The 16,623-nt window shown below is 39.2% G+C and overlaps 1 protein-coding gene and 1 long non-coding RNA gene across 4 annotated transcripts in view; one reads left to right on the forward strand and one right to left on the reverse strand.

Annotated features, from left to right (window-relative positions):
* The window catches only part of LOC111864130, an 18,305-nt gene extending 2,700 nt beyond the window's left edge, over positions 1–15,605 (reverse strand). Inside the window, exons 1-3 of one of the 3 annotated variants that reach the window (XR_002842737.2) lie at positions 15,417–15,605; positions 14,162–14,260; positions 9,021–9,105 (exon numbers count right to left, since the gene is read on the reverse strand). This is a non-coding gene — a long non-coding RNA (uncharacterized LOC111864130). Of the gene's footprint in view, positions 1–9,020; positions 9,106–14,161; positions 14,261–15,341 lie in introns of those variants that run through there. The other 2 variants (XR_004512990.1, XR_002842738.2) reach the window with 2 other exon arrangements.
* The window catches only part of LOC111864129 (transient receptor potential cation channel subfamily V member 5), a 40,688-nt gene that overhangs the window by 9,129 nt on the left and 14,936 nt on the right, over positions 1–16,623 (forward strand). Inside the window, exons 3-11 of the mRNA XM_023851161.2 lie at positions 440–629; positions 2,443–2,596; positions 3,680–3,830; positions 4,835–4,938; positions 5,471–5,553; positions 7,841–7,998; positions 9,029–9,225; positions 13,190–13,341; positions 13,558–13,667. Of these exons, the coding sequence (XP_023706929.1) occupies positions 440–629; positions 2,443–2,596; positions 3,680–3,830; positions 4,835–4,938; positions 5,471–5,553; positions 7,841–7,998; positions 9,029–9,225; positions 13,190–13,341; positions 13,558–13,667 (1,299 nt within the window). The remainder of the gene's footprint in view (positions 1–439; positions 630–2,442; positions 2,597–3,679; positions 3,831–4,834; positions 4,939–5,470; positions 5,554–7,840; positions 7,999–9,028; positions 9,226–13,189; positions 13,342–13,557; positions 13,668–16,623) is intronic.

Genomic DNA, 16,623 nt, shown 5'->3' on the forward strand with positions numbered 1-16,623 from the left:
ATTATTATTATTATTATTATTATTATTATTATTATTATTATTATTATTAGACACCAGGGTCCAAAAGTAAACAAAAGTAACAAAGGCTTGAAGCTCATGCTTCTGATCATAGTGGCCTTGGTTCAGTACCAGGATAGTTCATGTAGGATTTGTAGCGAACAGGCTGGCACTGGAGTAGGGCACTTCTCTCTTTGCCTGCCAGTTACCATTCAACCAATGTTCCATACTCATCTATCATCTAGGACCGGTATAATAGACCCAAATGAGGCTTCAATACCAATGACTCATGTGATGATGATATACAGTAATAATAAAATAACAAAAGCAATAACATTGAAGCTGCTATTATTCTTCTCAATATGAGCCAATTGCTATATTTATATGGATAATCTAACAATGATTTAGTACACTGAAGACTAATAAGAACAGTTAATTCCAGGAGAGACTGTACTGCATCTGGCAATTGTGAATGAGGACCCTGCAATGGTGAAGTTCCTGCTGGATTCAGGTGCAGATTACCACGAGCGTTGTGTCGGTAACTTTATGTGCCCAGAGGATCAGAAAGGTTCCCGTACAGACTCACTTGATCATGAATACGTCAATCTCTCTCCTGAAACCAACTATGAGGGGTGAGTACAGTGTTATAAAAGACTAGTTTCATTGGTTGGTTTGTTGGTATTGTCGCGTATCGGGCGTATATCGCGACAAATAAATTCTCGATGTATTCGATGTAGCGAATTTTATTTCACATTCGCACTTACAATCACCCAAATTACAATCTGACGATTACTGCTATCTGCAGTATCACAATTAGTACACTCCAAATGCCAGAATACAACTGGCTGATTCTACGTCTCGACTCGGCGGCTGTCACAGTACAACTCAGTACAACAACTCTCTGAATAGCCTTCGCTGCGCCTCATGTAGCCTCGATCGGACCATATGGAAAACGGCCGCGTAATAGGCACCCTTTTTGCCTGGCGCTGTGTTGCTATGTAACGCTAGCGGAGGTAACCGCTGTTACTATCGTAACGTCGCCGCTGTTGACTCGCGTTGCCTAGCGACCGCGATATCCCTCGGTGACGTCACCGCGGAGGGGAGTGGCGGGGCGGGAACTCGCCTATTACCGTAGTAACGCGAGCGTTACGTTACCGCCACGTACCGCTGGGGAGGTAGGGGTCAACATGTCACAGTATCATATCTGACCATTAGGAACAGTGACACACTAACACTCCACACGTGAGGATTTGTGCAGTAGATTTTACAGACAGAATGTCTGTGAAGCAGAGTCATGTGTTAGGTATGGTTTGGCCTGACTTAATAGAGAACTATCAAACCCTTCCACATGAATCCAAGCACGCTATTACTAAATGTGTAATAAAGTCAGTAATACACATTGATACCAGGCATGTAGCCCTAAAAAATGAAACTGCTTTGGCAGTTTTGTGTGCAGTTCTAGGTTAAAAGAAATGGGTGTGAATCTTCATGATATGAGACCATTTTTAATGATAACTTTAAACTACTAAATTTACACCTCAAAACAAACATTTTACAGAATGCATATACTTGAAAAGCCTAATGCTTGTGCCTCATTTGGATATGTTAGAAATTAACTGAACGTGGTCTGAAATCCATTCATGTTTTATGTCACTGTTTTTAAAATAAATACCAAGGTGATGGCCCAGGACTTGAAAAAACATTGGGATGCTTCCCAGGAAACCCTGGCTCCACTGAATTCCTGACTGTCACTGATTTCATGATGGAGTTAATGTAATGAACATATGGTACCTACATGTTTTTTGGCAGTGTAAGAGATAACATAATTGAGATGTTACTGTTTTCATTATTTTCTTTTTGTTTAAGTTTGTGACATAATTTTTTGAGTGAAGAAGGCCTTGTTTTTCACTTTGGAGGTCTTGGGTTCACATCTTGGCTTGAAATATCTACTATCCTGACTGATGTTCTTTTGTGCTCCCTCCAGATGAATATAGAGAATACCTGAAATTAGGCCAAAAATACTTCCTTCTATATCTCTTCCAATCCATTATTCACTAATTGTCCCATCGTGACTAGGATTTGGGCCATTAAATGAATGAAGAATAACTACATGTTAAACAAGTAACTTGATTAGTAAAACAATGTGGTAGCAATTCAGCTATTCCTTGATCTGATAACAGAGTGCATGTTACTGCTGATTTAACCAGCTCACTGTTACTCTATATGGTTTTCAGGTGCATACCTTCCACATACTATGTTAATAAATGAAACATGAACATTAAGCCATTGATCTTAGAGAGAACAATTCCTATATATCAACGCTTATTGCAGACTTCTAACTTAGAAACTGAATTAAGCTTGTTGAATGTTAGATTCTTACAGTACTGTTCAGAATTGAACAAAATTCCAGCTGAAGTATGTTCATATTTTTGTTGTGCATCACAGTTACGTGTACTGGGGAGAATACCCTCTGTCTTTTGCTGCATGTTTGGGCCAGGAAGAATGTTACAGGCTGATGTTGGCCAGGGGTGCCAATCCTAATAATCAGGACACAAATGGAAATACTGTACTCCACATGTTGGTCATATATGAAAAACTGGTGAGTACTTAAACATTTAGTTGAGAAACCCAATTTCAAAAACAATGTTCTGCCTGATGTGAAACTGACCCACCCAGAAGGGCTTTACTAACAGAGGATAGTTTTTGTCAGCTATTGCATTTGTTTCATTTGACATTCTAGTGTAGAATCATTTTGGCATGGTCCAACACTATCATTCACTTTCTGTTGCATCTCAGGGTACATTCCTCCCTCCTAAAAATAATTATATTCTCATGTTATTAACACAATTACCACCATCATTATAGCTATCTCCATAACAACAACAATAATCAATGATATTATCATCTTCGTCATTGTCACCAGTGACATCACCATTATCAACACCATTGTATCAGCTAATTCTAACATTCAGGTAAATATGTTTTACACAACCAACTAACGGTTGCCCCAGGTCGATGAAGCCCTGTTATTCTGTTGATGTGTGCCTGGGGCAACTGAGGGTAGGAAGTGCGGGGAGGAAGGAAGATCTGTACAGTCACACATGACTTTGCTGCTGATTGTGCTACTTATCACAGAGTAGTTCACTTTCAACCATGAGCAATCATATGCTGGCCAAGAGTTGCTGTTTACATTCCCTATAGAATGGACAATACTTGGAAGATGAGGCACCAACTAAATACAAATTAACATTAATATTACTACATCTACATCATGAGCCTCCAATAATTGTTTTTATACACAAAATATAGAATATTCTAATTTGTCCATGGGAATGAAACAAAATCACATAAACCAACAATTGACTCGATGATGTAAAGCAACAATCGAAGAATTTTATTCTTGCTTTATACTATAACTTTTGTTTTATATAATCTAATTTATTGTATTTTTACATCAAGTATTTTAATATAATTAATATTATTGTATCCAATTTATTAATACTGCAGTTCAGTGGTGTATATATGTTAGCCATGTATTTGTCTGATGATGGCTATTAATAGCCGAAACATGTAGCAGAGCCAAAACCAGGCACTGACCTTGATATAGTTGTGTTGTGACGGTCTTAATAAAGAGGTTATATAGTATATGCCCTGATGGACATTTGTTTCCATTGTTTGTAAGTCAACTTTTGACATGGCCTATAAGGTTGGTGCGTCTCTAGCAGTGCGTAACTTGCAGAACCTCACACCACTCACCCTGTCTGCCAAGCTTGCACGAATAGAGATATTCTTCCACATCCTCAACATTGAGCGAGAGATATATTGGCAGATAGGTAAGGATACACATAAAGTCTATGCAGCTAAAAAGTGTTAATAAATAGAGAAAACTTGACAAAAATTATTGTCTTCAGGTCCATAGGGATCAGGGTAAGAAAAACTAAACCTGATGACTCAACTTCCACTGAGAACATCATGCCCTTTCATTCATAACCCATCACCTTTGATAGCTGAACATGTTGGTGAAGTGGTGACACTATAAATTTGTGTTTGTGGGTTTTCTCAATTTCTCCAGGCACACAGATTGAATCCAAATTGAGATCCACAAGAACCAAAGCTATAGAAGGCCGAGCCATAGTTCAAGCCGTTAGTCGCCGGCTTCCCACCGCGGCGGCCTGGGTTCGATCCCGGGTCTGGTTAAGTGGGATTTGTGGTGGACAAAGTGGCACTGGGGCGGATTTTCTCAGAGTTCTTCGGTTTCCCCTGCCAATTTTCATTCCACCAAATTCTCCATCATCATAATCACCAGGGGCAGGTACAATAGGCCAATCAGTGGCCGCCGTGCCGAGTGGACCCAGCTGGGCTTCACCCCCCACTAAGTGAATGCTATAGAATGTCTAGCAGTTCTGCTGAATTTAAAAAATAAGTGACACAGCTTTCTGAAATTGGAACTATAAATAGTACTGTGGTTGGCAGGAGAAGAATGGATTTGCTCTTCAGGTGTATCAATATGATGACTGTAAGAAAAGAAAGTCGCAAATTGTAAAGTTTAAATTGGCAGGATGGAAAATTATGAGGTCCACAACAAGTTTTTCAAAATGTATCTCTGTTGAGTTGATACTTACAGTGAATTTGCAGCTCCAAGCTAAAATTCAGAAATTTTTATTGCTAACTTAAAAGTAAACCTCTTCAATGGTGACCTAACTTTGTATTGAGGTCTGATATTTGATATTGACACTATTTATACACATGACATTACACTGTTGTTCATCAGATACACACAATGGAATTCTGAAATGAATCTTATTTGTATGAGGCTGTGTGTATCCTTTACTTGCAGGAAGTATTACTTGTGCTGCATACCCACTAGAACAAATTGATACTATTGATATTGAAACAGGGAACATCAGCAAGAACTCAGCACTAAACCTGGTTGTGTTTGGGGTAAGAAACACCAATTCCATCTCCTGACAGCCGAAATGTGTGCAACACTGTCCTGGTGTTGACCTTGCTCTTTGGTAATTTTACTATATTTAAGTGATTTTCATTGTCCTTCTTTTGGAGATGCATATTGTCTCCATCTACAAGGTAAAGTGGTTATTCCATGGCTTTAGCCAGTTCTTTCACTACATGTACTCATTTGGTTGTCCACTGATAACTTCAGCAATGTAAAAACAGGACCAACATCAGCAATGAATCGCCATGAAATCATCTACAATATAGATCTTTTTCTGAAATATCTTGACCAATTATTTTTCCAATTTAAAATTTTCTTAATATGCCACATCTTGTCAATACAGGACATCAGTTTCATATCCACACTTATATTTTGTTTCTAAGGGAATATAATTTCAGATAATCCATATAAAATAAGTGTCAACTGATAAGTCACTTAAAATCATCCCTACAGATTAGTGTTTATTTCTCGTACGAGTATATTGTCAAAATCATGTGTTAATTTCTTTGGATATTTCAGGATAAAGACGAACATTTAGAACTGATGGATGGCATGCTTGTGGATCTTCTTAATGCCAAATGGAATGCATTTGTCAAATTCAGGTATTTTATCCAGTTGTTCAGACAGAATTGAGCACTCAAAAACCTGTTTTGTTTTAAAGCATGTTATGGTCACAGAAGGAGGAGGGGGGGATTCTTCTGCCCTGAACAGTCTAAGGCTTACATTAAAGATTGTCTTAAGCGATATAAATGCAAATTTGTAAGCAAATTCTGTGGCTCTCCTGCCCCTAGGAGAAAACCGTTGTGGTGCTCATGCAGCATATTCCATTCACATCAATAGGTTATTCTATTGTATTCTATTGTTATTGTACAGTAACGCAGTTGAACAACTGCAAGATAGTAATGTTTCACACACTGAAAAGAAAATTTAGTGGTAGCATATTTTTACTGCATCAGATGAGATGATTGAATCATTATTTGAGTATGAGAGAAACTAAGACCACCTCTTACAGCTTGCTTTAAAAATTAAGTCTGTGCAAAAGTATTTTGTGAACTATACATTTACCTATCTCCCCAGTAAGTCTAAGTCTAACTGCCGTGTTCCATCTACGCAACTTTAAGAATGTATACCCATTCAACTGTTTACTAAAGATCACCATATATTTCAATCATCCAACTGGTCACCATCAGGTGATACAATACTTGAAAGTGTTTTTGAATTGCAATCATTTTAAGTAGGGGCATGCAGTAGCGTAGTTGTCTGAGGCACTATGTTACAAGCCAGAAGGTTGGGGGTTCAAGTCCCGATGAAGACTCTGGATTTTTTTCAATTGACCTAATCCTTCTGGCTACACTATCGCCCTGGGGTCAACTCAGCCTCTAACAAAAATGAGTACCAGGAATTAATTAAATAATTTTCCTGGGGAGTAAAACAGGGCCGGCGCGTAAGGCTGACAACCTTACTGCCATCTTTGAGCTGATTGTCTAGATAATGTGGGACCCTCAACATCTCACAACCCTATGGGCCTTCACGGCCTCTTACAGGGATAGCTCTACTTACTTTTACCATTTTAACTAGCTGGGGTAGTGTAGTGGGTATAGTGACTGGCTACAGGCTGGATGACTGAGGGGTCAGAGTTCGAGTCCTGGTAGGGTCAAGAATTTTCTCTTCTCCAAATCCTCCAGACTGGCTATAGGGTCCACACTACCTCCTATCCAATGGGTACTGGGGGGCTCTTTCCCCAGGGGTAAAGTGGCAGGGGCGTGAAGCTGACCACTCACCTCCAGCTAATACAAAGATCGAAAAAATGAGGATTATATATCCACTCCCCTATGTGCCTTCATGGCATAAGTGTTTAATTTGTTGAGAACAGGGACAACTTTACCTTTTTACCATTTTAACTACATATGGGCCCATATTTACAATCATTTCTGTCTAACTATCTGTGATGAATTTGTTGATATACATCATAAAAATTATGAAATTGTAAAATTGCTACTTTATAATGTAGATTTGGTAAAATTGATCCCATAACACCGAAGTAAAATTAGGTACAATACAGTGTGAGTCAAAAGTGCTATAAGGGTGTAGTCCCTTCTCCCCCATTTTAGCTTGGTGTTGACTGGTATTCGTGACACATGTGACACTTAGGAACAGACATATGGGTGTTACTTAACCTACTAGGCTATAGTCCTTCATTCGTATATACACTATACCAGTGTTTCTAAACTGCTGGGCCACGGCCCATATACCAGGCCCTTGTCTTAGAGGAAAAAGAATTTACTTGACTGCGGTATGACAAAGGCAGAGAACCACTGTACTATACTCTACAGCCCAAGAGCACACAAGTGAAGGACCATAGCCTAGTAGGCTAAGTAACACCCATCTACCTATTCCAAAGTGTCACATGTATCATGAATGTTAATCAACACCGAGATAACACGGGGAAGAAGGGAATATACCCTTATAGTGCTTTTGACTCAGACTACATTTTACCTAATTTTACTTCAATGATATGGGATTAGTTTTACCTAATCTACATTATAATGTAGCAACTTTATAATTTTGTCATTTTTATGATTTATATCAATAAATCCAGCATAGATAGAGATGATTGTAAATATGGGCCCATATGTTAGTTAAGATGGTTGCAAATCAACAACACTTGTAATTATGTTATCACGTGATGATGACCAGTTGGATGGTTATACATTCTTAGAGTTGTGTAGACAGAACATGGAAGTTAGATTTATTTTGGGGACACAACAGGATGCACTGTATAAAGACTATCTCCCCAAGAAATTGTTCTGTAGCATGTGCTTTGACTTGTAAACACATTCTTGCAATTGGCCTATTTTGTGTTCTTATAAATCTTTTGTTCCTTTTCAGGTTCTACCGACAGTTCTTCTTGTTTCTCTTCTACTTTCTAATTTCTCTGGTTTGCTTTACCCTCAGGCCTGGTCCACCTCCAAAGCAAGCAGCTACAACATCTCCACCCCTCAATAGTACTAGCTCAAATGTCACTACTCCTATCCCACTGAGCAACAGTTCAACTTTTTCTCACATGTCATCACAGTTAAGATTATCAGATATTTCAGTCCAAGATTCTAATCTTTCACTAGAGTTTTACTTCCAAAACCATTCATTCATTAAAAACATACCTTTGCCATACAGAATATTTTCATCACCTGATTACAATGACCAAATAGGTGAACCGTTTATACCCACAAATAACACTTTGAATTCAGAGGTTTCTTATTTGGGTGGTATGTACCGTAGGAACTCCAGCAACCATACACAGTACTCAGCTTCAAATAAACACCTCAATTACACTGGAATTTCTTCTCATGGTGAAGAAGTTGCAGAAGAAAAACGAAAGAACACAAGAATCAAGAGGGACTTTACAACACAGGTAAAGAGTTTGTTGATACATATCTCTATACCATCATTGTGAATATTCATTAAAAAATATTTGACTTCAAAACATTAGAATTATGATTAATTTTCAGTAAATGAGACAATGCAGCTAATAGCTGATGCTGTTTGATGATAAAGAATGAATATTAATGTGTATATTGGACTTACAAATAATTACTCTGTCTTCAAATATGCTTGCGGTTGTGGCTGACTCTGCTCTCATGTGGCCCATTAGAAACTTTCTAATGCCCCCCCCCCCGCTGTGAAGGACTGCATGGATGTTCTGACATTCTAGGACACTTTATGCCCATACTTCCTAGGTAACAAAATCAATGGAATGACCGCACAAACTTCTGAGATGTCTCTGTCTTTGTTGCGGTATCTTTAAGATGGAACTAATTACTCATCCCATTGCGCTGAGGTGTCCTTTTAGAGGACAGTGACCTCTAAACATGCCAGTCACATATCTCAGTAGGTTCCTACTTTGTCGAGAGTGCTCTTGAAGAAACTCCTTCATACTACAGAACACATAAATACATTCTCTGGGCAAAATACAGAGTTCTGAGGGTGAAAACAGGTGGTACACATAGCTACTATTATAACTTATGTTACAATATGCTGATGTGACATTATGTTCTGCTTGCAATACACAGAACAAAGCAGATGAAGATGATGATGATGACGATGACTGGTGGGAAGACCTTATAGAGGAGTGTCGACTGATGCAGTTTGGGTCCCTGAAAGCGAAGATTCGAGTTATCTGTGAGTTATGCATGGAGATTGGTTCCGTGCTATACATTCTGGCAGCTCTACGGGAGGCACGCTTTCTTGGTCTCAACATGTTCATCGAGAACTTGGTATGAACCCAACCTTGACCAGAGAATAAGAGACTGGAAGCCCTTTCTCCAGGGGTAAAGCAAAAGGAGTGTGAATATGACTAAGCCCAACATCATTACATTTTAAGGCATCACACATTTTCAGATATCAAAGCTACAGTAAGTTTCACATATAGCAGAACAGTGAGGCAAACTAATATGTTGACCCTTTTTGTCTTCAGTATTTAACCAAAAGTACAGTTAAACAAACTTTGCCATCAGAATATTTTGGAGGGGGGGGGGTATAAGTCAGTTTTAATAATTGCTTTCTTTTAAGTTTTGTTTTCTTCTTGTCCACTTATTTTCTATTTTTATCTCTTTGTGGTTGAAGTCTTCCTACTTTCAAAGCCTTATGCGTCAGCACACATACAGCCTTTTGTAACACCTATAGCTCAGAGTTAAATTCAAGACAAGCAAGGCAGAACTTAGCAAATTGTAAAGGTTGGCTTGCTTAGGTATCACAGGAGCAATTTGAACATCTCCAACAGCTGCACTGGAGATACTCCTTGGACTCCCCCCACTGCATCTACAGTTGGAGGCAGAGGCCAGGGCAGGAATCTACCATCTCCAGTGCAGTGAACAATGGAAACCCAGATTCGATGGTTTCGGCCATGCATACACAACTCAGGACATGAAAAAGAACCCATATTACAAATGGGGTCTGACAAAATGATACTGAGACATGTATATGAATAATCTTTCAGTCAGATTTCCTGACAGGAGTGAATGGGGAGATGGGTTTCAGGCCAGTAGGGGGACTGATCTGGTATACAGATGGTTCCAAGATAAATAAGGGCACTGGAGCTGGTGTGTACTGCTATGGCACGAGGTGGAAACTTAGTTTCAGCCTTGGGCAGTACACGACAGTATTCCAGGAAGAAGTATATGCCATTACGACATGTATTATGGAGAATTTAGATAGGAACTATAGAAATAGGAACATCTACATTCTATCTGACAGTCAAGCTGCACTTAAAGCGCTTGACAAACACCAAATCAGCTCAAAATTGGTCTGGGATTGCCACCAAACCCACATGGAAGTGGCCAAACATAACAGGGTCCAATGAGGGGAATGAGGGTATTGCTGGAAATGAAAGAGCAGACCAATTAGCTAAGACTGGAGCTGAACATCCGTTCATAGGACCTGAACCAGCCTGTGGCATCTCTACAGGAGTTGCCAGACACGCAATCAGGGACTGGACAAACATGCGACACAAGAAATACTGGGGATCCTTAACTGGACTCAGGCAAGCAAAGGGACTCATATGAGGACCTTCTATTAAGAGGACGAAGGAACTGTTAAAGTAAAACAGGAACCAACTACGATGGGTGGTAGGACTACTTAGAGGACACTGTCACCTCAAAGGACACCTGTTCAAACTGGGACTAAGTGATAGTCCCACTTGTGAGAGGTGTCAAGAAGAAAACGAAACAGCAACACATATCCTTTGCGAATGTGAGGCTTTAGCTTATTTAAGATTGGGTCAATATTTTATGGAACCAAGTGACTATTTTGACGCCCCCACACACAAAATCCTGTGCTTCATTCGAAAAGCGGGACTGCTGAGGGGATAATCAATAAAGGGGAAGCACAACAGACCACTATACGTCGCGGTGCAAGGGCCAAAAAGGCCTACACCTCATACATTCATTCATTCATTCATTCATTCAACACCTATGGCTGAGGATGAAAAAAAAAATTCTGGGTGTATATATCAAGGGGCTAAGTAATGTTCATGTAACCACTAACTCTGTGTGTTTTGTGTGTCGTGTGTTGCTCTTTACACCTATGTACAGAGAGTAGACACATGTTCACCTGACTACAGATTTAAACTGTTAATGTGGTACAAAAGGAAGGATTTACTGAACAGTGTTTCTTGGAAGCCTTGGCAGTCCATTCCATAGCCGGTCACACCATTTATGGAACCTGAAATTCTTTACCAAGATCACAGGAGTCCCCCACTGATCACTGCCCTGAGACAGATGAATACTGTCCATGCTAGCACACTGTATTTCTTAGAGACCCATTTTAATTTTGTGCTCCCACTGAATGCAGAGGTAAAGTGGTTAGCACCTCTGCTTCATATTCAGAAGGACCTAGGTTCAAAGACAGTCTGTCATGACTTAGGCTGCTACTGATTTTCTTCAGACCTTCAAAATATATGCCATGAGAGTATCACAAATTAGGCCACAACAGCCTCCTTCCATCTACTTTTGAATTTGTTATATTTTGTTGAATTTGTTGTTATATCTTGCTATGTATGCAGGCGAGTCAAATGAAAACCTTAAATATTTTTTGAGTATTATTTATTGCGCAAAAGTGGTACAAAGCTGTATCACTTTTCAACATAATCTCCCCCACGCTCAATGCAAGTCCTCCAGTGCTTACAAGTGCATGAATTCCTTTAGAAAAAAAATTCTTTTGATAGTCCGCGCAATCACTCATGCACCGCATGGCATGCCTCATCATCAGAATTGAACGTCTTTCCTCCCATTGCTTCTTTGAGTGGTCCAAACATATGGAAATCACTTGGGGCAAGGTCTGGTGAGTATGCCGGATGAGGAAGACACTCAAAATGCAGGTCATTGATTGTCACAACTGTTGTACGGGCAGTATGGGGCCTTGCATTGTCATGTTGCAAAAGGATACCTGTGGACAGCAATCCACGTTGCTTGATTTGATTGCAGGCCGAAGATGATTTTTTAGGAGATCTGAGTATGATGCACTGGTGACAGTGGTCCCTCTAGGCGTGTAGTGCTCCAAGAGGACGCCTTTTTCATCCCAAAACAGAGTCAGCATAACCTTCCCTGCTGATGGTTGTGTTCAAAACTTCTTCAGTTTTGGAGATGAGGAATGGCGCCATTACTTGCTCGCTCTCTTCGTTTCCGGTTGGTGGAAGTGAACCCAGGTTTTGTCCCCAGTAATGATTCTTGCAAGGAAGTCATCACCTTCTCGTTCAAAGTGCTGCAGAAGTTCTTCGCAAGCATCAATACGTCGGTCTTTCAATTCAGGAGTCAGTTGCCGTGGCACCCAGCTTGCAGACACTTTGTGAAACTGGAGCACAACATGCACAATGTGGTGTGCTGAACCATGACTAATGTTTAAACTTGCTGCAATTTCATTCAACGTCACTTGGCGGTTTTCCCTCACTATGGCTTCAACTGCTGCAGTGTTCTCTGGAGTCACAACTCAATGTATCTGACCCAGACGAGGAGCATCTTTCACTGAAGTCACACCATTTGCAAACTTCCTACTCCATTCGTACACTTGCTGCTGTGACAAACATGCATTACCGTACTGAAATTTCATTCTTCGATAAACTTCAATAGGTTTCACACCTTCACTACACAAAATCCGAACAACAGAATGCTGTTCTTCCCTGGTGCAAGTCTCAAGTGGGGCAGCCATCTTATACTGGTGCTGTGACGGTGTTCATGCATCTGCACTATGCTGCAACCTACAGGCCATTCTGACGCTGTTTGTAGCACACTTACCAGCTTACAGGATAATGGCGCAAAATTTCGATTTTTTATTACAAATTTAAGGTTTTCATTTGACTCACCCTCATAGAATTATATGGTTTGAGTTATTAACAGTGTCCTTAAATAGATCATAAATAAATAAACACACAACCAACCATTACCCTTCCATTTATGTCTATGTTTCCCATGTTGTCTCTTCACTGCAGTTTTCTAGATAAAATCTGTATGCATTTCACATCTCCCACATGTGTTCCTTATATGTCCTACCTACAAATTATGGAATTTCAATTTATCCAGACCCTGTTGCTTCTTCCGACATCTTAATATTCTCATGCACAGCCTGTTCTCAAACAACATCAGTCTACATTCTTTTCCTGTTTTGAGAAATCAAGGAAATTATTTTATGTGACCTCAATTTTTTCTTGCTTTCTGTATTGTACCCTCTTCCAAATTTACTGTGCAGATGACAGCACCATCACGTGTTATGTTCCTGTGCTCCTGTGTTCTGATGCTCTTCATGCCACTCCTCAGATTCTCCTGCCTCACAGAGATTGAAGATGTAGTTGCTGTTTTCATCATGCTGACAACAGCGCCATACTTCCTCTTCTTCTGCAGGTATGTAGGTCTCAGTTTCATGTTTACATGAACCAGTGGTAAACACTGTTTGAGTAACATTTATTAATTGTGTATATTAAAGACTGAAGCAGTTGGGATACAGTCATAGTGATGGCATGAGATAGGATATTTTCACTGGCTAAGCATGCTGATGTTCTAACAAGACAACAGAATTCAGGGTTAGATATCTCATGTGAATGGGATCTGTTTCCACAGGGGCTTCAAAACAGTTGGACCATTTGTGGTGATGATATACCGCATGATTATGGGTGACCTCCTGCGATTTGTGTCAATTTATCTTGTGTTTGTCATGGGATTCTCACAATGTAAGTATCTAGAGAAAAATAAGATGAAATAAATTTAAGAACTGCAAGCGGCCTAAGTAAGTGTCTGAAGTATAAGAAGAGGCCATTTTTATGAGTTTATCTAAGTGTTAAATAGTCTGGAATTGTCAGTTGCCTGTGATTTGAAAGCCAGAACAATTTTTACTGCTATAAGAGCTTTGCACATAATGTGTATCACAGCCACTGTATGATAGGAATGAACCATACAGACAGCCCCATAAGGCTTTGCATGATGTGCTTCAATTTAGAAAGGGGTTTCCTCCTGTTGTTTCTGGGGCTTGGTTAGATCTCTTCCTTTTTTTTACCTGTTGCCAAGTGTAGTTTGTTCTTATTTCTGGCTCATATTGGGTGTTATTATTGTTATTGCTTTTTGATGGGGTTATGTTAATTGTTGCTTGCTCCAAAGGCATCATATTGTAGCTGGTTTGTTTAATTTGGTACTGTAGTATTGGGCCTATGAATTGCTGTTGCATTACCTGTTGCTGTGGGTCTATATTACTACCCAGTCCCGGTGCTGTCCACATGCCAGTCGCCTCACAGAAAGGTAGTTTATCATTTGTTCTGCTGCAGTTTCACTAGAAAACAAAATTAATTATTACATTCTAACACCACACTAAGTCTCCTCAGTCTGCTTTCACTATTCATTGCTAGGTTATTGCTATCAGCAATGGTTACACCTGTATAATATTTTCTCTAGGCATATCCTGATAACAAATCACCAGCTTATGTTACAGCTACTGAGACTAAATTTCTGGGTTTAATTATTGATGACAACTTTGTCTTGGAGCCAGCACATTTATTATATTATAAACAAATTATCTGTAGCAGGTTATGCAATTAGAAATATAAAGCATACAGTAATAACAGAAACGCTAAGGTTAATCTACTTTGCCCATGTTCATTCTATTATTAGTTATGGAATAATCCTCTGGGGCAGTGCTAGCCTAGCGCAAAAGGTATTCGTAATGCAAAAGAGAATTATCAGAGTCATAATGAATATGAGGCCAAGAGACTCCTGTAGGGAGATTTTTAAGAGGATGAAAATAATGACACTGTATTCCCAATATATATCTGCACTACTTTTATTTGTGGTCAACAATAAAAACTTACTTGGGAACAAGAGTGAATTACATAATCATAAAACTAGGTTATGTAAATCTTGTACCTACATGAATCTGGCCAAATTTGACAAAGATGTCTATATCGCAGGTATAAGAGTTTGTAATCATTTGCCTCATTCAATAAAAAGATTGGTGAATGATGAGAAGGGTTTTAAATCCACTTTAAATGGATTTCTGTGCCACCATTCTTTTACTCCATGAATGAGGTTTATCAATATACTGAGAGTTAGAATATACTATTCCCTGCTACTAAGTACTGTTTTAATATAGGTATGTTTTATTATCCTGGTTTTGTATATTGACTCGCCCGATATTCTGGGTAAAAATAATTTTGTTGTAAATAAACTTAGAATATGTGCAGTACACATTTTTAATTGTATATTATAAATTTAGATATCTAAAAGCAGTAGTATATATTGTTGACTTGTGTTTGTCTTGTCCTGCTAAGAATGTTTATTGACTTGTTCTGCATCTGTAGGCCTTTGCCCGGTTATGGATTTATGGAATGAATGAATGAATGAATGAATGTACTCACGTCTTCACTCTTCGAGCTCAAGATAGTGACTGTGAAACTTGTTAAATGCATAACTGTTCATCAAAATGGCCTTACCTGGCGACAAAATTCATTGTACAAAATGTATGTAATATATAGCTTATAATAGACGTTTTCAAGATAAAACGCCGACAGGATGCTGAACGCCGGAACACTGAAGCTAGACGAGGCGACCAATTGCTAGGCAACGCCAGTAAACACGCTCCCTCTTCGATTAACGCATTTGCTGTATCTAGTCCAGCGATGACCAACTGGCGGCCCGCGGGCCGTATCCGGCCCGCGACTTGACTTACTCCGGCCCCCCGCCAAGTCTCAGGTTTATTTTAAAAAATCTTAACGCCACAGCTGTTTGGCATAGAATTCAGTTTTTAATAGGACGTTTCATTAGCTTACAGCATTTTGCAATTGAGTGTATACGTTCTTACCGAGTTGGACAGTTCAGACTGTTTTCTAATAACTGTGTTCATGTCATGGAAATCCCAAGTCCCCCAACCCTACTTCTGTAGGGAGATGACACTGAAGGGAAGACCGTAGTGGTGTAGGATTTATGACACCTTAAAAATAGTAACCATTCCCAGCTTGCTCGCGGCGATGGTATGTTTACCGTTTCTCTCGGCATCCTGGCCTTTGTTAAGTGCCAGTTTTAGCAGAAATGTCTCCCATTTAGTACGATTTTAGAAAGTGAAGTGTGAATATGGAGTGTGAGTGTAGAACTGTTTTTCAATTAGAATTGTGTTTGAAGTTATTGTAAGTGATACGGCATGTCAAATAGTAAATTGAGAAAAGTTGATAGTGAAAATAGGGCGTTCAAATCTGAGTGGGAACATGACTATTTTTTTTTTATTAAATAAAGACCACAAGCCACAGTGTTTAGTATGTTTTCAAGTGCTAGCAGTTTTAAAGGAGTACAACCTAAAGAGGCATTACATGACAAATCATAAACAGAAGTTCGGAAAACACTCTTGTGAATCAAGGAAAGTAGTCTGCGATCAGTTAAAGAAAAAACTTTTCCAGCAGAAATCTCTTTTTACCAATGAAACAAAACAACAAGAAGAAGCTTTGCTGGCTTCTTATTTCGTGACATATGAATTAATGAAAGCTAAAAAAGCGTTAAGTGATGGTGAATTAATTAAGAACTGTGCGATAAAGATGGCAGAAGCTTTCAATGAAAATAAGGTAGGAAACAAATTTCAAACAGTGCCCCTTTCAAAACAGACTGTTACTAGGAGGCTGGAAGATATTAGCAACCAGATATCTAATAATG

This window comes from Cryptotermes secundus, unplaced genomic scaffold (genome assembly GCF_002891405.2).
Source record: "Cryptotermes secundus unplaced genomic scaffold, Csec_1.0 scaffold1112, whole genome shotgun sequence".
Classification (NCBI taxonomy): domain Eukaryota; kingdom Metazoa; phylum Arthropoda; class Insecta; order Blattodea; family Kalotermitidae; genus Cryptotermes; species Cryptotermes secundus.